Genomic DNA, 21835 nt, shown 5'->3' with positions numbered 1-21835 from the left:
AGCTTCAGTGTGGGAGACGAGGACATAACACATTCCACTTTCACACAGGAACTGGGTGTTAAAGTTCCTTGTTGAAGAGCACTTGGGTGTTGCTGACTAAGGAGTTCAGGAGACCTGTTTGAATGTATTCATGCAACATTGAGGCAGAGCTGGACCGAAATGTTCTGGACTCAAAGACTTTGCCAAACAAATGGTTTGGATGGATCTGTAATTATCAGAGTAAATTCACTTATGACAACAAATCAGGAAAGAAAAGGACACTTTTGAATCTTACCGACGCACCTTTACATTTGTTTATTGCCTATGTTTACAATCACTACTTCACTATCAAGTGGAAAGCATATCTGTTGTTTTACCATAGTTGTTTACCTGATTTCATAAAAATTGAATATGTACAATAAAAACATATTTGGCCTTTTAAAATAGTTTTTGATACAATTGCACGTCTTCCATATTCCTCCTTTTTAAAATAAAATGTTTTCAGGAACTGCATCTTCATGATTGTTGTGTACTACAGAGTTCACAGTGACCTTGGATGATCTCTTGAACTGTGGCGGGGTCATCCAGCGTGCTGAGGTCACCCACCCCGTCCAAGTCCCGCTCCACGACTTTTCGCAGCACCCGGCGCATTATCTTACCTGAGCGTGTCTTAGGCAGCCGCTGGACGAACTGAGAGAAGGACACGATGAGACTCGGTACGAGTTAAATGTGAATTTAGAGACGGTGAGACGGAACTACCTGGATGAAGTCTGGACAGGCGTACTTGGCGATCTTTTTAGATACCAAGCTGTTTAGCTGCTGACACAGGTCCGCCCCTTGAACCGCCACATTCTTCTTTAGCACCACAAAGGCATAAACCCCTGACGACAAAGAGAAGTCTTTACTATAAACAATATTTTTGTGTTTTTAAATAATGTGGTTAACATATTTTTCTTTGACTGAATTACTGACAAAAGAGTTCTTGCTCACCTTGTCCTTTGAGGTCATGTGAGTATCCTATGACGGCAGACTCGGCCACTGCAGAGCATTGATTCTGTTACATAAATCAGTGAGTTCATCTACACTTTATGGGAGGACATTTTAACTGCTTAAAACATAAATGTCTCTTTGGAGAACTTTTAATCAAACTAAAATTATGATAACCATGCTCAAACATGTCAAAGTGTTTTATTATTACCTTTTAATATAATTAGATTGACATTTATTTGATTTCATAGTCATGACTATTTTAGTCATGCAAAAAAAATATCTTGATAAAGAATTTATAGATTGACATTTATGGTCCTTAGAAAATGAAGACTTTTCACAGAGCTACCAAACAGTAAAAATTCTACATTTTGACCCAACAATGTAGAACTATTGTAAGTTTGAGCAAAGGTGAGTGATCGATGCTTCCATAGCTTACTAGTTAGCTAAAGTTAGTATGAGCTTCTCAACAAACATGAATGTAGCAAGCCATGCTCAAAGACATTGAAATAATGTTAGTTATTGATTTCCCTTACCAGAACATCCTCTATCTCTGCCGTCCCAATCCTGTGACCGCTCACGTTGATGACATCATCAAGGCGGCCAGTGATCTGGTAATACCCCTCCTTAGAGCGATAGGCGCCATCACCAGTAAAGAAGTAGCCTATTGGCACAAAGAAAGAGATGTAAAAGACTGAGTTTTGCCTTCACAAAAAAAATAAAGGAATTAAGAAACACTATAAAGTGGAGACAGTTTTTTAAAATCCTGAACTGTACCAGGATGAGGCTGACAGTAGGTCTCAATGAATCTCTGGTGGTCGTTATGAATCGTTCGGGCCATGCCAGGCCAGGGCTGAGCTATGCACAGAGCTCCAGACACATCGTTGGAAGTCAGCACTTTTCCCTGGAAAAATAATGTAAAAAACAGGGATAATGTTAACGCAAGGACAACAAACCAAATTATACATAAAAAGTAAAAAAAATCAATGTCATGAATGCAAATAAGGATTTTTGTTGGAGCACAAAAACATATTTTGTAATTGTGCTAAAAAGTAGCATGCCATTCTAAGCTTTGTATGATCAATGAGAATGGAGATTGATGTATAAACTAGACGAGACTGAAACAAAACCTACAGAATATTCCACTGACTCTAAAAATACGGTGTTTTTGTTGAACAAGAGAAAGAGAGATGAGCCACCACTCCAACCGTCTGCCCAATCTGTGCATTTCGAAATCATCTGCAACAGCCACAAAGTATGACAGATTTTGAAAAGGGAGTTTGGCACAAACAGACTGGGACTGATGGGTGGGAGCAGGGTGGGTATCAAAAGTGACACAGCTGGTGAATATTTTATAATCCTAATCTGACCCTCCTGCCAGGCCATTCCCAGCCATCCAACATTTTCAGGGACGAGACGCACACACACATGCACACGCACACACACACACACACACACACACACACACGCACACACACACACACACACACACACACACCTCAGTGTCCATGATCGTGGGCTTAATGCCAAAGAAAGGTCTCATAGCCATTCCTGGGACAATCTCTGCGTCTGGTTCTGATGGCCTTGGGGTGATGCAGATGCCACCTGTCTCTATGAACACAGAGCAAAACAAGAGAAATTATGAATCTGCTCTTCTATCATCTTCTATGGCCATAAATCCCATTAAAAGACCAAAACGAAGATGTGCTTGTCAGTTTTTTGCAATTATTATTTTTCTAACTTCCCTACTTGTGGCACTCAGCCTTGACCCCATTGGTTTCTCCTAAAGATACATCTTAAAAAACAGGTCTGACAAATTTATACAATAGTTATATTCAAATGACTATTTTTCATTTTTCTTTACAGATTGTGGGGGTAAAATAAAAGGGACATGAGCAGAAGGTAAATGATGGAGTTAACAAGCCTATATGCCCTTTATACATACGAAAAATGTAGGTTGTGGAATTATCAGCTATACTAAGTAAATTAAATTAGGTTTGCCTGAACATCAGGGACCCGCTAATCCGCCTGGTGGTGGTGGTGGTGGCAACCGTGCTGGAAACGGCAGAGGGGACCCGTTATTAAGTAGGACACAACAGATGATCCCACAATAGCATTAGCAAGCGGCATCCTGTTCAAATCAACTGTAGCTGTGAGACCAAAATCCCACCCCCCAAAAAATCATCAACACTTTTTAAATGAGCCACTTCCAAAATCAAAGAAGTAGTTTACCGTATTTGAGAATACGATCATTCTCTTTTGCAGAAAGTTAGATGATAATAGATGATCCCACTGTTCAATACATAACTACAGCCAACAGCCGGTTATGTTAGCTTAACATAAAGACGCTCCTAGCTCGAATTGTGGTACCTTCAGAGCCCCCGTGTCTCGGTGCTAAACTAAACTAACTGGTTCACATTTAGCTGCTATCAATATTAAAATATAACTCTTGGTAAGAGAGGAAATAGACATATTTGACCAAATGTCTAATTCTTAATTAAAAAAAATACTTGAAAGAAATAATTACAAATATCTAAGCTTATTTTAATGACTTCTTATGACGTACAATAAAAAACATTTTGAAGTGCTACACTGTGACCTTTTTAGAACTTTTGTATAACAAACTATTATTTTTTTTAAACGTTTTATATTAGTCTAACTTTTTTCACACTATTCTATGACTTATTTTTAGACTTTTTTTTTTACTATACTATGATTTCTTCAGAAACACTTTATAGCTTTTTACGACTTACTGTACAATTACTTTTTGTGACATACTAACTATGCTATGAAGTTTTTCAACGTGCTTTACGATGCCTTTTTACTTTTTTTTCGAGATACTATACAATATGTTCAACTTCCACAACATGACCTCTTGATTGAAACGTGAGGTATCACCAGCTTTTTCTAATGTGTCAATCAATGATGCAATTGTTTAAACAGTGGCATGAATACTTCTGTTGATGTCTTGACAAATATGACTTAAAATGACCATAGAATGAGGTGAGGGCACAGAGGGGAATACAGAAATTTCCACATTCCTTTTCTGTCTTTGTATGCAGTAGTTTTCCACTTGCCTTCATATGACTTGTTTTGCAAGAGAGTGTGTTTTGGGAGAAGGGGTCTGTTGTGGCAAGTGAGTCTGATAGGCCTCTAACTTCATGAGACTTCACCACACAATCTCTTCCCACACAAACACACTCTATACGTATGACTTGTTTTTCATACCGCTCTCCTCACATCTGTGCGTGAGCATCGGCCTTTCAGCTGAAATCCTTAACTCTGCCAAATACTCTTGGCTTAAATAAAGGAAGACAAACGTTCGAACATTTGTGTTGAATACTTATATTTCTAAAGTTCTACAGACAACACAATATACAATGACTTTTGTAATATTATATTTTACATACTATACGCTAATGTTTTTAACTTTTTGACTATACTATGACTTTTGCATAACATTTTTTTTAAATACACAACATTTTTTTACTTTTAAAAATCGTTTTTTTGACATACTACTTGAACTTACTTCACTTTTTCTTACCTAGTATATGCTCACATTTTTGGACATATTGTGGACATAATTTCAACATTCATACACTATGACTTTTCTAATGCAACATATTTGATTCCTCCCTTTTAAGTTGAAATAGGTTAGTGTTACGCCCCCTGATTTAACTCCGCCCTCTTGCTGTCTAATTGTTGCAGACCTGGCGCACCTGGAGCAGCACCACCTGAGAGACATCAGGCAATCAGTGGGCTGGATGAATACAGCCGCCCAGATCCAGTGCGCTCTCTCTCGCGCCTCCTCTCTGAGCTGCAAGTGGTTGGACTTGGGGTTGTATGATGCCTGCGTGCAGGCTACCATTAATATAATTCAGGGGGAAGCTGTGTAGGGGTTCTCTGCCATTTTTGTTGTCACTTTTGTTTTCTCCTGCTTTGTGGCTAGATAGGGCGGTCAGTGTTTTTGCTACGATAGGCAAGACATACTTTGTGTTCTATTTGTGTGGGGGTTTTGTTTGTTGTTTTGGCCTTTGAGACCCTGAGGTCTTTTGCTTCCATTTGAGTTGATTTACCTTTTCGTTAACTGATAAGCTGTCAATACATTATATTTATTGCCGCTTGAACATCTCCCCTGCCTTGTCGTTTCCCTTCCTTGTTCTGCCTTTGCCAAGGCTATTTTCTCTGTCTCTCTCTGTGTGTTAGGCCGGCGTACCCCTAGGCAGGCCGTAACGAATGACAACTTGTAGAAAATGACTAGTTTACGAGTGTCCAGGGATCATTGCTCCTAATGTTAGATATTTCTGTGGACAACTCGGCAGTCTTATGTGAAAGTGGCACAGGAAAAATATTTTATGTACACTTTTCCTCATATGCCGGCTATCTAAATTACACTCAGTCATCCAAACTGTGAGAGCCCCTGATAGAGATACTACAATATATCAATATTTGTTCTACTTTATTGCCGCTAGATGCTACAGCGCCTCCCCCCCCCCCACGTATGATGCATACACTCACCTCTCTAGTCCTGTATGATCCAACACGGAGGCCATATGCCAACAGCAGATCGAAATCAAATTTTCTCTCTAAACAGGCTACTTGTTCCCAGATCAACCAAATGGCATTTATGAATAATGCCACTTAGTCCTAATTGGAAACAATTCCCTGGTCCAGGGAAAATAATATAATCCTTTTTACTGAAGTAGGGTATTTGGGTCATATCTGTGTCTGTAATTCCCAAACTCATGATGCTCTAATGTTTAATTATCGTCCATTAATTACAGCTTTTTACCATTTGTATGGTAATTAAGGCAGCTTTTCTCCATTTGGTCATCACTTAATCTAATTTGAGGGACTGAGGATAAAACGCAGTGTCAGTCAGGTCTTGTGTTCATCTGTAAAATGTATTATATTGGCGAAACCAGCTGATTTCAAACATGTTGATATACCATCGTAAGCTACTTTAGGAAGGTAATAGTTATTTTTCAGCGACATTAGAGGTGACCTAGAGATGAAGGACAAGTTTGATGTGTCACACCAATTGCTGTAATTATACTGTCACTGTAATGTATTCTGCCATAATGTATTTAAGTATCATATTGTTTCTATTCCACTCTGGTATCTTGGTTAAAAATCATTAAAGAGGGTAGAAAGTATCAAGATAAAACTATACAATTACTGTGTTTTTAATATGGAGAACAATTAAATACTGCATCTTCATGTTTCATGGGTTTGTAAGGATATCAACTAAACTAGAGACACAACTGATAGTGGGAACATAGAGCACATAGACTGATCCGAGTCTCTCCAGACAACCGTGATTCATTTTGCGATGCAGCTCTTTTGGCATCTATGGTCATAATCTGCATTCAGTGGTCAAAATGTAATCAAACTTAAACTGGCTTCTGTTAACCTTTTGACAAATCAAGGCCCAGGATTACATTATTGGTGTTACATTGTTATGGTGTTAATAATAATTATTCAGAATTAAGAAAAAAAAGTTTAAATTGAGATTTCGTTCATGCCTCTACTACTGAAATCAGAAGTTCTACCCAGAGCTAAAGGAAACGTAATGGCCGTTTCTCAATATTCGTTCTTCTCTGTACTTGTGTTCTCGTGGACTCGTGAAACGTCATCAGTACGCCCAAGTACTGTTCCAATTCAAAAGTCCGCTTCTCGCCAAGAACGGTGAAAATGCCCGGATGTGACTTGATCCGCCCATTTTACCGGGGATGCATCAGAGCAGACTTGCGCGTACTTGAGAGCCAATATCCCAGAATGCATTTCGGACCAGCAAACGGGGAACAATGGCGGATGAGAAAACTCATAACTGAAAGTTGACATTCTATGAATACTACCGTTGTTGAGTCACAATATTTAATTTTTAGGATGTTTTCAGACGAGAGGTTTGTTGTTTAAGCATCAAATCTGTGATCGCTTTCTCAAGAATCGGCCTACTTAAAAAGATACGCCGACGAGTTGAGGTCCTGCTCGCGGGCCGTAAGCCCCGCAGCACCGGGCCGTCAGCGCTCTGCTGCCCGCCGAGAGCAGCCTGATCTCGGCTAGACTTTTTGAAATGATCCGCTGGCTCCGATGTCTCCGTATCGATTAAACATGAGATATAATATTCTGTTTCGAGGATTTAACAAGCAATCATCATTATTTATTCATAGTCACATTAAATCAGTTTGACTGAGGGAAAGGTTAAGGTTTATTACTTAAGATTTTAATTTAACTTTTACTTTGAACTACAGCAGTGTCTTATTACTTTTGACCGAGTTGTTTGCAATTATTTATTTTTATATATATATATATATATATATATATATTTTTTTTATTATTTATATATATTTATTTATTTATATATATATAATTATGTGTATCTATATAAATATATAAGTTTATATAAAACACATTTATAAACATATTATATCTACATCTATATAAATATATAAGTTTATATAAACACATTTATAAACATATTATATTTACAATTATATGTGTATCTATATAAGTATTTATATAAAATACATATTTATAAACACAATATATATATATATACAATGAGGTGTATGTATGTATATATATATATATATATATATATATATATATATATATATATATATATATATATATTTATAAACACAATAATATATATACACACAATATATATACAATGATATGTGTATGTCTGTAAAACCAGTACAAAAAAAGGAGGGTTGTCATTTTTTGTTTGACTGTAAAAATACTTTACAGTGAAGAATCAGAGTTACTCATGACAACAGCTGAGGTGGTGACGTCATCAAGTCAGCTGCTGTTCCAATTGCAGAAAGACCGTCCTGCATTCTCCTGTCTTTGAGAGTCTGGACTCCCAAGTCCAGACTCCAAAAGTTCACAAGTCCGTACTTGTGTACTTGGGTATTGAGAAACAGCCGCGAGCGTATAGTTCCACACGACTGCAGGCATGTTACGTAACACTGGTATTGTCTGAGAGATGGCAAACTGTTCTTTCCCTTTAAGATCACTGTTTTAGTTTGCGTAGACGTGGCTGGGTTCAAGAAAGGGTTAATGACTTTAACCGCCTTAACAAGCAATAAAATGCTCCAGGAAGAATCAGTCTTCCTGGAGCACGAGACAGAACAAAGTTCATTGTAAGCACAATAAATTAGATAAATCTGAATTAATTGGAATAAATCACACTCAATTTTCTGGTTAAAGATATTTGACCTTTGACAAATGACCCAGCTGCTTATAAAAATTATCAATAATAAATGTCTTTATCAATAAATGTACATTCTTCCAAAGCTATGGTGACTGTTCAATCAAGAAGACATGGATGCATTTCCACCCTTCTCGCCAGCGGGTGACTACATCACTTCTTGTAAACTATCTGATATAATGGTTTTCTGACTTGAGAATGGGCACCACGTTCTGCTTATCATGGTGAACAAACTCAGAATAATCCCATAAGTGTAGTGGATAGAAACAAATCATTTCTTTGGCAATCTTTTCTCAATTCTGTTTAAATTTGCAATGACTTTAGACAGCCTGGCTAATATGGTTTAAATAGTGTTGGTTAATAAGCAAATAGCTAATAAATCCCACACTTCTGTGTATTCCCACTTACCGGTTTGCCACCAGGTGTCCACCACAGGGCAGCGTCCATCCCCAACAACCCGGTGGTACCACTCCCACGCTTCAGTGTTGATGGGCTCACCCACTGCAGACAGAGAAGAACATCTTTACTCCGATAATGTAGTCATGAATTATTTCTGGTACTTGTTTCAATGCATTTTCTTTATATACTTATAGAGTTATATTCTTTATGTTAAGCTTTGTGTTTCAACCCATCATGATGTAGGGAAAGGGTGTGTGTGTGTGTGTTAGGATGTAATCTCCTGTCATGCTGTGCTTGCATGTTGACATAGCAGACAGGCTTGACTTTCAATATACTTTCAGTATAAGCTTAACTTAATAATAGCAAAAGGAGGGACAAAAGAAACACAAAAAACACTGCCGACCCCACAGAGTGAAGCTTAACATGCAACTTGTGTGTACATTCAGTATTTAAAGTGCCAGCTGGTTTACATGACAGGTTGACTTGGATAAAACAACTCGATGCATGCTAACTTATCAAAGAAAAAAGGGACATTTTATGCCAAACAAATATAGTCGCCACAAAGTAGGACTACAGCTGTGATATGTGATTACATCACAGCTTTAAATTTGTCAATCATCAGCCCTTGAAAACAATACAATGGACTGTGAGAGAGAGATACCTATCTCACATTAGCGCTTATTCATTTTAAAATTAAAATGCATAGAAATAATAATTAAACTTACAGTTTAAAATCAGGGTATATTTGTGGCAATAATTACAGTTATTGTAACATTTTGCTTGTCAATATCATCATAATCCAACTATGTAAACCAAATTTACAACCAGAAGAGTGAGAGCCACATGTGTCAGCGTCCTACTGTATACTACTATCTATTCAATTATAAAAGCTGTGTCCATGCACAGCTGTGTTACGTATGGTAGGTCAAAACTGATTTGTTCTAGATGTTTACAAAGAAAATATTTTCCTTTATCTTGTGATCTCTTGTGCCCATAATAGTATTTAAAAGTATCGTGTTTGGCATACCAGAGCCCAGCGTTTTGAGGCTGGAGCGGTCGTATTTGTGGACCCACTGGTCTCCGTACTTGAGCAGCAGGCGGATCGCTGTGGGAGCCCCATAAAACTGGTTTATCTTAAGTCTCTGCACCATCTCCCAGTACCTTCCTGTGAACATAACATGTCGAAATTAGCAAATGAGATATCCCACAATGTGTTGTAGGAATCTGAATCAGAAATGAGACATTAGGGCGGGGATCACTAATAGGCGGACCGTGGTCCGAGTCTGGACCCAGACTCTGTTGTCTCCAGACCCGGACCTATAACCGATAGATAATAGAGAATGATTACATTTTTACAGCCGGTGCAGCTTTTCTAGGCATTATGGCACTCGCTCAGCGGTCCAGGAAGCACATCGACCAATTACATGAGTAATGGGAATGTTTCATTCTTATGAGTATCTTACATTTTTATTTAGGTCAACCCATGAAGTGAAGTTTGTTATTGAGTAAAACTATTAAGAACTGCATTGCGAGACAGCCTAAATAACATGCACGTGCCTTTTATGAATAAAGGACTTATGCTTATATGTCCCACCTATTAGCATGTGTGTGCGCTGACCACGCTGATAAAGCCCTCCTTGCTGTATACATGCATGTATCTATAGGTCTTGTGATCCCGCCAAGTACTCCTTTGTTTGTAAATGCCAAAGCAGAATATTCCCAAAACAGCCCCCACCCCTGTACACTGTCTTTATAACACTGAGTGATATTCAATCTTCAGCGCTCACTTACACAGACTCGTTGTGGTTCTGTGCAACTGAGCCTCTTCTTGCAAGAATATATACTTTAAAGATACGTTTTGGTTTTTGATATTCATCATTTCAGCTTAAAAAAACTTAACACCTGGTAGGTAAAAATTTTGCCGCGAGACATCGTCATATACATGATGGTACTCGGACAATCAAATATGTGTATCGCTGAGTGCGATATTCAGACACACGGGAGATACGTGGAGAGAGGGAGCCAACAGTCGGAGAAATACGTGTGTCAGAGAAGTTATTTTACATGGTGTCCCTGGAAAAGAGAAAAGTGGTTTCAATAACCACAGATACCATCCTTGCACAATTTATCTTCATGGAAGATGCAAATAATATGGATATCTTGGCTTTTTGGATCACTTCACACCTGAATTAAATGAATTTAAAGCTGCAAAGCAATTCAGCTCATATTAATAAAATAAGTAAGTACTTTATTTTAAGAGTCACATTGTTCAAAAGCTTTCTGTATTGTTGCAGCACTTATTTTACTTGAAATGAGAGAATTTGTTTTATTAGAGTATTTATTATTTATAATTAATCCAGTTAAATCTGAAATTTGACAATAAATATTGTTTTGATATTATTCAATCACATTTTCTGTATGTAATTTGACAGACAGCTGTTGGCTATATACAGATGTTAATACAGCTGTTGGCTAGTTTAATACATTTTGAATTAAGTCATCGCGCAAAATTTGACATTGTGATGTTCCGGACCTCTACATGACAAAATTCTCTCTGGACATCAATGAATTTAATTGAATACCTCTGGATTAGGTTAAAGCCTGAGAACTAAGACTTTCGTTCTTGTTTCACCTTGACAATAACAAAGTGTGTGTGTGCTGACACACATGATGACGTCTGGTCTGTGTCCTGACTCCCGTGTATATAGAAGTCCTAATTTTAGTGTGGAAGGTATGGCCAACTTCAACTTCAACTGTAAACAGTTATTCATAGACAAAGACACGAGAATGCAGAGCTCTTGGCAAAGGACAGGAATACTTAGCGGATGTCTGACAACACACTGCACACAGACACATCACATTTTATATAACCGCACAATAATAAAAATGCCATTATAATGACACCATTAGAGCTAACAAAGGAGAACATATGACAGTTTGGAAGATTTTACTGTGCGATTAGACGTACGGTTATTAGAATCAGAGAAAAAGAGCTCTCTTTTTGTTTTTGGACAACCGGTCTAATACATCTAATGTAATACACCGATGTTCATACCTGGGTTGGGGTAAATGGGAGTGCTCTCAAAAAGGACAGTGGTTCCCCCGTTGGCAAGAGGCCCGTAGACACTGTAGCTGTGTCCTGTTATCCAACCAATATCTGCCACACAGCCGAATACATCTCCGTCATGGTAACTGAAGACGTACTGGTGACGAGAGGGAAGATTGATGGGACGATTGGATACAAAAAAATGAACATATGGTATTTTGTTTCCTTTTATCTAACTACAATGGAAGGAGTGTCTTTCTGTGTGTTCGCATGTCTGTCTGTCCTTCGATTCTCTTGTCAAATGTTCATCCGATGGACTTCATACTATTACTGAGGACCAGAGGATGTGCAATGTCAATGAGCTCATGAGATCTACGGGACATGTTCATTCATCATTTTCTCGACAGACGTTCATTCAATCGACTTGACGCTTGGCAGGCGTATCGATCAAGAAGCACCGTGTCAAGTGTGAAGTTGTTTGGATGAGCGGTTGTTGAGAAAGATGCAAGCTGCAACACCAGAGGCCGAGTAACCGCCCTGTTCTGAACAGCCATGCATTAATACTCTTAAGTAACCCATTTAAGCTTCAAGTGTATTTCATATATCTTGATAATGAGTAGAAATACAAACTTTACATAAATTCATCACGCTTAAACTAAAGCACAATTTGTAGAAATGTCCTCTACAAATGGTCAGACACTGGATTATTATGGATCACATTTTGGCCATACTCGATTCACACGTTGTGATAATGCGGGTCGTGGTTGATGTTTACCCTGTGTGTGAGTGCCGCATACAGCAGGTATCCAGCCTGAGTGTGGACGAGTCCTTTGGGCTTCCCAGTGCTGCCTGACGTATAAAGCAGGAACAAGACATCCTCACTGTCCATGGCAGCTGGCTCACACACCAAATCCTCCTTGAGCATCTCCTGTATGACATCATGACTATTTTTGTATATTTTGAAACATGGTGCAACACAACCTAACTTTTTAAGTTATGCTAGGCATAAAAGGGATTGAGATTAGTGATGAAACATTAAGATGACAGAGCAACCTCATCCCAAACTGCACTACTTGCACTACTCTGTTGTCTTCAATGTCTTTTTTACATTTATCTTGTTAATTGTATATAATATGTATATATATATACGATCAAAGCTACGTGAACCCGGAGTTAAATTCAATGTATGTGTAGACACACATGGCCAATCAAACTGATTCTGATTCTGAACTCCATTCAGTAGATTTTCTGGAGCTTTCCATTTCATCACAGGATCTTCTTCAGCAGATGGAGATTGTTTGATATCATGTTCAGTTCAGTTCATGTTCATGTTCAGAGATCCATTTTTTCCTCTGCAGAGAAAGAGCCTGTGATACGCTTAAAAACAGCTAAAAGAACAGCTACTAATGGACCTGGTGATGCGATTGTTCTGTCAACTTCTGTTTTCAACATCCAGAATGAACTTTCAATCAAAAAAGTTGGTCAACTGATCTGATTCATTTTTAATGCCAATTATTATTTTTGTATCTCTATTTATGCAGGGATAAGTGTCACCGAGCAGTTGCAGTCCTCTGCTTTTGGCATTAATATCTTAATCAAGATCCGATTGGTCTGATCCCTCACCTCCTCCATGTCGACATCCCTGGCTGTCATGGCGACCGGATTCTCTGTTCTCATGGCAACAAACACCTGCTGTACTGCCGGGCAGCTCTGAACAGCCGCGTCCACCGTCTTCTTCAGCTCAGTGACTTTACCTCCTCTGACGCCCTGGTTCACCGTGATGACGGTGCTGGACTGGGCTGAAAATGCGATGCGCATTAAAATCAGACCGCTGACTTGAATAGTTATAACTCTGTATTTATCGTATCAATTCAACTTTATTGTGTTGGGTTGTATCACACAAAGGTCTGACCCATTATGTTCCCCGGCTTATTGGCTTTGCTTGTCTGTTGTTTGGTGCTGGGCAGGTAATCTTCAGTGGTTTATTCAAACTTTTTCACAAAAAAATAGCTGCTGCTAGATGCAAGGTTAACAGAAAGACTGAACCAAATAATATAAGTTGCAACAATGACCTGAAAGGCACTAAAATGCTCAGTAAAGCTGAGGAGAACTGCAGTCGTGTGATTGTCCTCGGAGGATTCCTCACTACAAGTGACTGCGACTGCTGATCAATAATATAAAATATTAGTTCAGCCTTAAATTTGTGGCTGATTTGAGCGTCCGCAGTCAAACTGTCTCACCGTCTTTGATCCGCTCTGCAAGGGCTTCAGCGCTGAAGCCTGCAAACACCACGTTGTGTGCTGCACCAATACGGGCGCAGGCCAACATGGACGCCACAGCCAGAGGGCAGGTCGGCATGTAGATGGTCACGCAGTCCCCTCTCTTCACGCCATGCCGCCTTAACAGGTTGCCTAGGCGGCATGTCATCTCCAGCAACTCCCTGAGAAGAAGTATCAATGAACTACACCACATGAGGCGAAAGGAGGAACAACAACATCAACAAACACACTCACACACACAAATACATCAAATTCAACCTGCTGACCTGTAGGTGACTTTGACCTCTGACCCCGATTCATCCCTCTCCCAGATCAGAGCCACCCTCTCTGGATAGGTGTGTACATGGCGGTCCAGGCAGTTCACTGCATGTGACAATAAAGTAACCACACACACAGAGAGAGAGAGAGAGAGAGAGAGAGAGAGAGAGAGAGAGAGAACACTTAATAGTATCTGTCACGTTAACGTGTTGCGTTCAAGTCACTTTGAAAATACAGTATACACTGAGAAACTGGTTTGCATAATGATGCCTTCGCTGTCTTTGTACGTTTATCATTACGTGTCTCTAAAAAAGCAGCATAAAAAAACGACCTTTGACTGCATAACCAGTTTATTTTAACGACCAAATCCATTAATTTAACTCGAATTACTGGCCGTGTTGAATGTGAATCTCACCGGACACGTTCAGCTGTCCTCCCTCAAACCACCCGATCTTCCCCTGGCTCAGGTCGCAGTCCTGGACGGTGTGGAAAGGACGGATCCAGCTCAGTCTCTGGCGCGCCACAGCGGCCCAGAAGCTCTCGCTGTTGGAGACGGAGAACTCCTGCAGCGCCGCGCGGTCCGACACGCCGTCGAACCCCGCAGCCTCCGGCATGAACGCTGCCACGTTGCATCTCCGTCGACCCAGAACATGGAAATAAGATGTGAAAACCCGACTACGAAAGTGAGTAACAATGTACTTTGAAGTGCATCCGGAAGGCAGCCACATAACGACAGAGGACGTATTCTGGGCTGTCCGATCAGAGTTTCCCCCCTAACTTTTGGAAGTTACTGTGCACTGGGAAACTCTCCAGGAAAAGGAAGGGCAAGTAGAGTGATGCATTAAAGGGCGGTACACAACTCATGTGTCGACAGTTTTTCTTGACAGGAAAGTATGCCTATAATAGTCGACAGCTGTATTTTCATTCTCGTGGAGGATTGTTTGTTAGTTTTGACATCCAAAAATATTTTTAACTACTGGACACAAGATTTGTTTCCCCATCTAGTTATGTCAAACAGTCAGGATCATAAATACAAGTCAAACTGAGAGTTACAGTGAGCAGTGCACAGACAATTTCCTCCAGCATATACATCATTTTGCACAGTGAATCTCAAACATCTCAGTGACTTTAAATATCAGTAACTTTTAATTAGGCTACAGTTACATTTATACAGGGACAAACACAGATAATTAATGTTAACTGTACAATGTTAACTATTGGACAATATTTTCAGTATGTACATCACAAACGTTGCAACAGATAAAAGAAATCAAAAAACGATTAATCTTGCATCGTAATCTTTTCACAGGACTTTATACCATGTGTGCTTTTTTCAGTCACCTGACTGAGATCACAGGGAGGTCAAAGTTCACAATCATCATTAATGCCTCTGGAGCAGGTTTCAATTTCTTGCTTTATAGATGCTTCTTGGAAAAAGTGACTTGCCACAAAACAAACATCTCTACCCTCACTGTTGCATGAAAGTAGCTGCCATGGTCACAGAACTGCAAGGTTAATAATCTATTTTAAAGAAAATAAATATACATGTATTTAACACGGCTCTTTATTAGAACATCTGCAAATGTTAGGGAAACATTTCTGTGCCCCATCCTCCTTCAGTCTCAGAAAGCAACATGACAAGGTTGTGTAGTTGTACAGATATTTCAAAGAGCAGCGAGGAAGAAATAATCTTAACCCTCCAAAATCATTGGAGCCAAAGAACCTTTTTTCAAATGAAGTTACCCGACAAGTAATCTCAAATAATTTGACATTTATGTATATCTTATTGTAATATTTTATCTGCAGGTTTGAGGTTCAGTCTAAAAAGCTCATGGGCGTCTCCACATGCGCCGAGGTTCAACTCAACCAATGAAACTTCTGCCTTTGAAATGTTCGCACTGTCCTCTCTGCACGTATTGTCACCATCAGTATGTATCTTGCATCTTTTTTTTCAGTCACACTTCAACAACTCTGTCATTTCCTGCTCCGTCGCCTCGTCCTCATCTTCCTCTTTATGAGTCACGTGGCCATTTGGTCTGTCGGAAACTGTCCCGAGCACCTTGGCGCTGTGCTCCTGTGCCTTCGCTCGCAGCGCAGCAATACTGTTCTCCCTCAATTCCTCCTTAGAAATTGATGCGTTAGCAGCGTCTTTAATGCGTTTCTCCATCTCTTCCTCCATCACTCTGTCAGCTGGTTTCTCCTGCGTTGGGGGTGGGGGAGGTGGGGGTGGCGGCGTCAGACTGCAGGGCTTTCCAGGAGAGGTGTGTGTGGTTTCAACTGACTTCTTGTGCATACCTAAGGGAAACGGACATAAATATATTCGAGTTAGGGTTTGCAGAAGCGGGTTAGATAATGCAAGTATTCTTGTCTTGGTGTTTCCTGTTAGTTGGAGGTATTGATGCATTTAGGTTTTGAAAAATCTCACTGATAAACTCCACTAGTTTTACCTCACAAGCATGAAGTTGTGCACGTACTGTTTGACATAAAAGAGCAAACGGGAATGGAGATAGAACCTCTTATTCAATTAGATGCACCTAATTGATTTAAACTAATCAATTGACACGGGGCGAGAGGGTCTAATCTGTCCTGATTAAGTAGGATTATCACTGCATCGACTTTTTATTGACATGCTGACATTTTTATTGGCTCCTACCCTGAGCCGGATTTAGCTCTCACTTCCTGTTAGAATATATCCTAATCCCGCTTTTCAAACACTATGACACAAACTAATGTAGCAGATTCTCTTTGGATCTACAAGCTCTCATTTTAGCACTAAAATGTGGATCAACAGCAGATGTACACACACAAGAATAAATAAGAAATAAACATTTTCATGTGATGGTCTTTTAAAAGTACTCCACCTCATGTGTTCTTTGTCCGCTTAAGAAAGAGACTTTGCAAGGTTGATTTTCACAAAATGAGCCTCAATATAAAAGAAATGGTGGAATATCTCCGAGTCAAGATCAATAAAGGACATTTTTTTCACATCAGATATTTTGACTTGGGAGAAGCACACGTGTTACTAATAACATTCACGATGGCTCGCTTAAAGTGTCCAATTAAGCCATGACAGTGAGCCAGCATGTACAATACCAGGCCCTGATGCAGCTCAATGCAATTAAGCATTTATAAATTGCATTATTTGTGCTTTTCCTTTTGTCACATGTTAAATGTATTTGGTAAAATAAAAGAGAATAATAATTCTAAAATGATCCCTGTTGACATGTAAGGAAAAACAATTTACCTAATAACCACGGAGCATACGAGTCAGTGACGCCCTCCTTTGCTGACTTGAGGATGGACTCCGGCAGAGGGATGGAGTGACGGACCATGGCTCCATACAGGCCGTACTCTGCCATCACGCTGCTGCGACCCCAACACTTCTCTCTTTTCCTCCACTTGGCTCTGCGGTTCTGAAACCACACCTGGAGAGATGAAGGATAAAGGGTTAGATTACGTTTACTATTTTTACATTACTAATGCATTCAGTTTTATTCTCTGCTCTGGGCCATCAACATTATTAATTAGGCTGGACCCGAACACTTCCCCACTCCCAATAATCTGTTTTGTTTATTGTAACTTGGATGTTTGACATTGAAGGGCTGTTTTTTAGTCATCTGCTTGAGGAGAACGTTTTACAAATGTACTTTTCAGTAAAGGAGGAGACATCTAGTCATAGATTCTGGATTTTTCAAAAAAAGGGAGGAGTGTGTAATTTCATTTTTTTTAAACAAGGAAACTTTGTAGAAAACCAACAAATGCACAGCATATGATTTTTATACATCTTAAAACATGTCTGGATGGTTTTTGATACATTTACAAACCCCGACATTGGATCACCTTCTCTTGATTTTGTAATCAATTACAGCTTAACAACTCCTTGTCGTTTCATGCCGTCACAATCAAGTCTCTGTTGTATTAAAGCAGGATTTTGTATTTTATGGATGAGGAGATAAATATCAATGTAACAATGACATCTGCTGGAGGCTTAAACAAAAGGTGTATTTTTTAAATAAAGGCCGATTTCAAGAGCTCATTTGAATTTGTCGTGACTCAAATGTACCTATATTGACCTATAGATCTTTTATTTACTCAAAATGCAAATGTGCAGTACAAAATAGCTTTGTCCCACAAGTCCTGAAATTCAATGTTTAATATTAAATTTTTTCCCTCATTGCTTCATTTACACAATATCTTGTCTTCTCAGTTTTGTGCGTGTGTGTGTGTGTGTGTGTGTGTGTGTCACGTTATTCTCCTTCTGGCTACTCAAATGCCTGAATTGATTTCCACCAAGCCAGACCTCGCAATAGCCTCAGCAACCTTGTGAATATGAATGAGGAAACAGGGAAAAATGAGCACCCTAAAATGGCAGCGGAGGCAGGATAATATTATAGTGGGGTGTGTGCGTGTGTGACGCAGACCTGGAATTAAAAACGATCAAAGCCGGGGGTTGGAAAGCTGTTCAGGTAGATCTGATGATAACCTCCATCTCATAAAAAGATGGGCCTCAGATGAGCAATCATGCTTTCTGACAGCACCAGTGTGTGTGTGTGTGTGTGTGTGTGTGTGTGTGTGTGTGTGTGTGTGTGTGTGTGTGTGTGTGTGTGTGTGTGTGTGTGTGTGTGTGTGTGTGTGTGTGTGTGTGTGTGTGTGTGTGTGTGTATAGAGCTTCCTGAGGAGAGGTGACCCCTGGGGCGAAGAGGCTGATTGAAAAATAAGTTAATTTCCAGGGCCGATCGATGGGAGACAGGCGCTCAAATATCACGGGAAATTAAAATGCTCATAGCAGCCAGTCAGAGCCCTCTGCTCAGCCGCTGACCTGTGCCAATTAATTTCTATGTAGTTATCATTTCATCTCAGGGCGGCGGCCCGCTCTCTCACAGCAAAAGAGGTGATAAGTTCTCCTCAATTAACTAATTATTACACTGAGCTGGTGAATTGGCTGCTAATGTGAAAGCAAAGGCATTGTGAGGATGATGATGGAGCAGCTGACTGATGGCTGAATATTTCCTTTGCATTCTTCATTTCTTTGTACCCTACATTTGTGGCATTTTAACTTTGAGATAATGTTAGAGTAGAATTTTTTTTTAAACAAATATCTGAATTATTTGACTAAATTCAGACTCTTTTTTGTCTCATTAAAGCATCTTCAGGATTTGAAATGTAAAATGAAAGCAGAACATACATGCGCTACATATTTGCACAGACACACTAACACACCTGTATTCTGTCCTCTGGTAGCTCAGTCTTCATGGAGAGCATTTCTCGGGCGTACACATCTGGATAGTGAGCTTCATTAAAAGCTTTCTCCAGTTCCTCCAGCTGATAGGAAGTGAAAATGGTTCTGCAGACAAGACATATGAATAAGTACCCTTCAATAATTTGGATTTCTTTACATTATGAAAAACGTTAACTTTTGTATAATTAAAAATAAGTCTACAAATTAAATAGAAAAATAATTTAAAAGAATATATTTTCTTGCACTCAATTTTAAAATCAAATGAAAAATATTTTTTTTTTGAAATTTTAGAATTAGCAAGGCAGTCAGAAACGATGGAAGACAATTAAGCCTATACCATTCTTTCATCTTTGTTTACCAAAGACAGAAACACTAATTAATTAATTTATTTATTTATATATATATATATTTATATATATATATATATATATATATATATATATATATATATATATATATATATATATATATATATATATATATATAGAGTGTGATTTTGTTTTATCCTATAATTTTTCGTTATTATTCCTAAAGAAATATCTGGCAACAATAGATTTTTTTAGAAAGACAGCAGAGGAATTCAAGATGACTTTAAGGTTAATGTCATATACACAATATAAATAACATCACACACGTTTTACATTTAAATTAAAAAATTCAAGTGTGTGATGTTTTTCCATTCTGGGGGAGACACTAAACGAAAGTAGCCTTATGGGATTTCCCTAAATTAAAAAAAACGGATATACTGTGCGTCACAGTCAGTCTAAAAAAACAAAACCTGTTACATCGTTCATTTATGTGGTTTTCCATTTTGATTTGCCTCACCTGTGTCGTCTTTTCTTCCGTTTCTTGCTCTGACTCACTGAGGATTTAGAGAACTTCTGATCACCGGAGGAAAGACTCATGTCATCGGAATCTGTGAGGAAACAGCAGGGATCAAGTCAAAATACTGGGACAACAACAAATAATAAACAACAACAATCCCACCAGCTACACGAAATGTGGTCAAGCAATCCTCATCTTAAAAAAATAAAGTCAGATTTATTTCTTCAATTAATATAAATCAAAACAACAAATTAGAGTAGTTATTTAAAAAAACATTTTTTTACCAAGGCCTCTATTTTTTTTTCATCTTTTCCCCATTTTTTAAAAATAAATCAAATAAAAGATGCATTCGAAAAAACAAAATCCTCATGCGGAGGCTTTGACGCGTGCACCCTTTAGTGCTATTCCCTTCCTTATGTATTGTTTGTTCACATGCCTTATAAATAAAACACTCACCGGAGCTGGCGGAGTGCTGCGCATTCATCTGAGAGTCCATGTTCGCCGCTCGGTGCAGCGGCTGCAGGTGCACATTCTGCGCCTCTGCAAGCACCTCCAGAAAAGCAGGCTGACTGTAAAACGAGTGTATTCCCTCTGGTCCATGCAGCAGACCCATGCCGACCCCGAGACCCCCGTGTCCGAGGGACCTGGCGGCCAGGACGTGCGCACTGTGCGGCAGAACCTCCAGCGGCCGCCTCTGCGGAACCGCCGGCGGCTCCTTGTTGAGGCCGAGCAGCTCCTGGATCCCAAAGCCGGTGCGCCGGTGCACCGTGGGGGCCATCTTCCAGACTGGAGGCGGCTGCTGGGGTCCCCCGTGGTTCACGCTGTGTTGGGAGCTTGACTTCTGTTTATTCTCAGTATCTGAGAGCACAACTCCCTCTTTCCCCGTCATGGCGGTGAGATTCCACTTTTTGTTTTCCACTCTCTTCATAAAAAATACACACACACACCCCCCCCAGCCAGCGTCCCTGATGCAATCAGCACCGTGATGCTCCTTTATCTCTGTGCCCTCCTCTCTGCTGCGCTTTTTATCCAACAGGCAACAGGCGGCAGCCAATCACAGGAGGGGGGAGCCTCCACGCTGAACTTTTGCACGAGCCCCATGAAGCTCCAGTTAAGTAAATTGACAATTGACAATTGAATGTGACAAAATAACATGTCATATTTGCCAATGCTGAGGATGTGGGTGGACTGTCAAATATTAGAAGTGGGTTCTCTTCCAGCTGCTGACAGCAGAACACATTTTCAGAGATGAATTGTTTTGTTTTCTACAGAAGCTTAATCTGAAGTTTGATCCCATAAATTCGTCTGACAGCGCATTAAAATCGGAAACATTGAGAGCTTTAGCCTTTTTTTGTGTGTTGCTGGATTTGAGATTTGTTGGTCCTAACAGGAAAAGAGTGAAAGTGTTAGTCTTTTCTTTTGAGAATTCGTTACGTAAAAATCCTCAACGAAAGAAGAACTAAATGGTCTTACTTTCTCATTTCTCTGTCGCTGATCAGGGAGTCGAACAGCCGGATGGAGGAAAATCAGCTTAATTTGCTGCACGTGTGTCTTCATTCAAGCAGAAAAGCCAGAAAAGCCTTAAAACAAAAAATGTTTAAAAC

The 21835-nt window shown here is 39.5% G+C and overlaps 2 protein-coding genes across 3 annotated transcripts; both read right to left on the bottom strand.

Annotated features, from left to right (window-relative positions):
• Window positions 1-492: 492 nt before the first annotated feature.
• LOC306733458 (acetyl-coenzyme A synthetase 2-like, mitochondrial) lies at window positions 493-14932 on the bottom strand. 2 transcript variants are annotated; one of them, XM_079214698.1, is made up of 14 exons: window positions 14583-14932; window positions 14176-14272; window positions 13871-14070; window positions 13254-13429; window positions 12406-12558; window positions 11640-11787; window positions 9612-9749; window positions 8594-8686; window positions 2465-2577; window positions 1744-1870; window positions 1503-1630; window positions 970-1033; window positions 739-860; window positions 493-669 (listed from the first exon to the last, which is right to left on the bottom strand). In XM_079214698.1, the coding sequence occupies exons 1-14, from the start codon at window positions 14893-14895 to the stop codon at window positions 496-498; spliced, it is 2046 nt and encodes a 681-aa protein (XP_079070824.1). In that variant the 5' UTR covers window positions 14896-14932; the 3' UTR covers window positions 493-495. The 2 variants fall into 2 exon arrangements, with proteins under 2 accessions (XP_079070824.1, XP_079070825.1); XM_079214699.1 differs by lacking the exon at window positions 493-669 and having other exon boundaries at window positions 759-860; window positions 970-1017.
• A 1186-nt stretch (window positions 14933-16118) lies between these two features.
• Window positions 16119-21120, bottom strand: LOC306734384 (visual system homeobox 2-like; the record flags this gene model as incomplete). The annotated part of the gene is made up of 5 exons (XM_079215740.1): window positions 16119-16462; window positions 17412-17592; window positions 19388-19511; window positions 20232-20322; window positions 20688-21120. The coding sequence occupies 5 exons, from the start codon at window positions 21118-21120 to the stop codon at window positions 16119-16121; spliced, it is 1173 nt and encodes a 390-aa protein (XP_079071866.1).
• Window positions 21121-21835: the final 715 nt, after the last annotated feature.

This window comes from Taurulus bubalis (assembly GCF_910589615.1).
Source record: "Taurulus bubalis genome assembly, chromosome: 3".
Taxonomy (NCBI): domain Eukaryota; kingdom Metazoa; phylum Chordata; class Actinopteri; order Perciformes; family Cottidae; genus Taurulus; species Taurulus bubalis.
The sequence above is the reverse complement of the archived record's forward strand: the minus strand, read 5'-3'. Positions and strand labels throughout refer to the sequence as shown.

Excerpts from the sequence above, each read along its gene's own strand:
- LOC306733458 (XM_079214698.1), bottom strand. The coding sequence starts at position 14,895 with ATGTGGCTGCCTTCCGGATGCACTTCAAAGTACATTGTTACTCACTTT. Across the intron at positions 2,578-8,593 it reads GGACACCTGGTGGCAAACCG|AGACAGGTGGCATCTGCATC; the intron begins GTAAGTGGGAAT and ends CTGTGTTCATAG. Across the intron at positions 1,871-2,464 it reads CCACGATCATGGACACTGAG|GGAAAAGTGCTGACTTCCAA; the intron begins GTGTGTGTGTGT and ends TTATTTTTCCAG.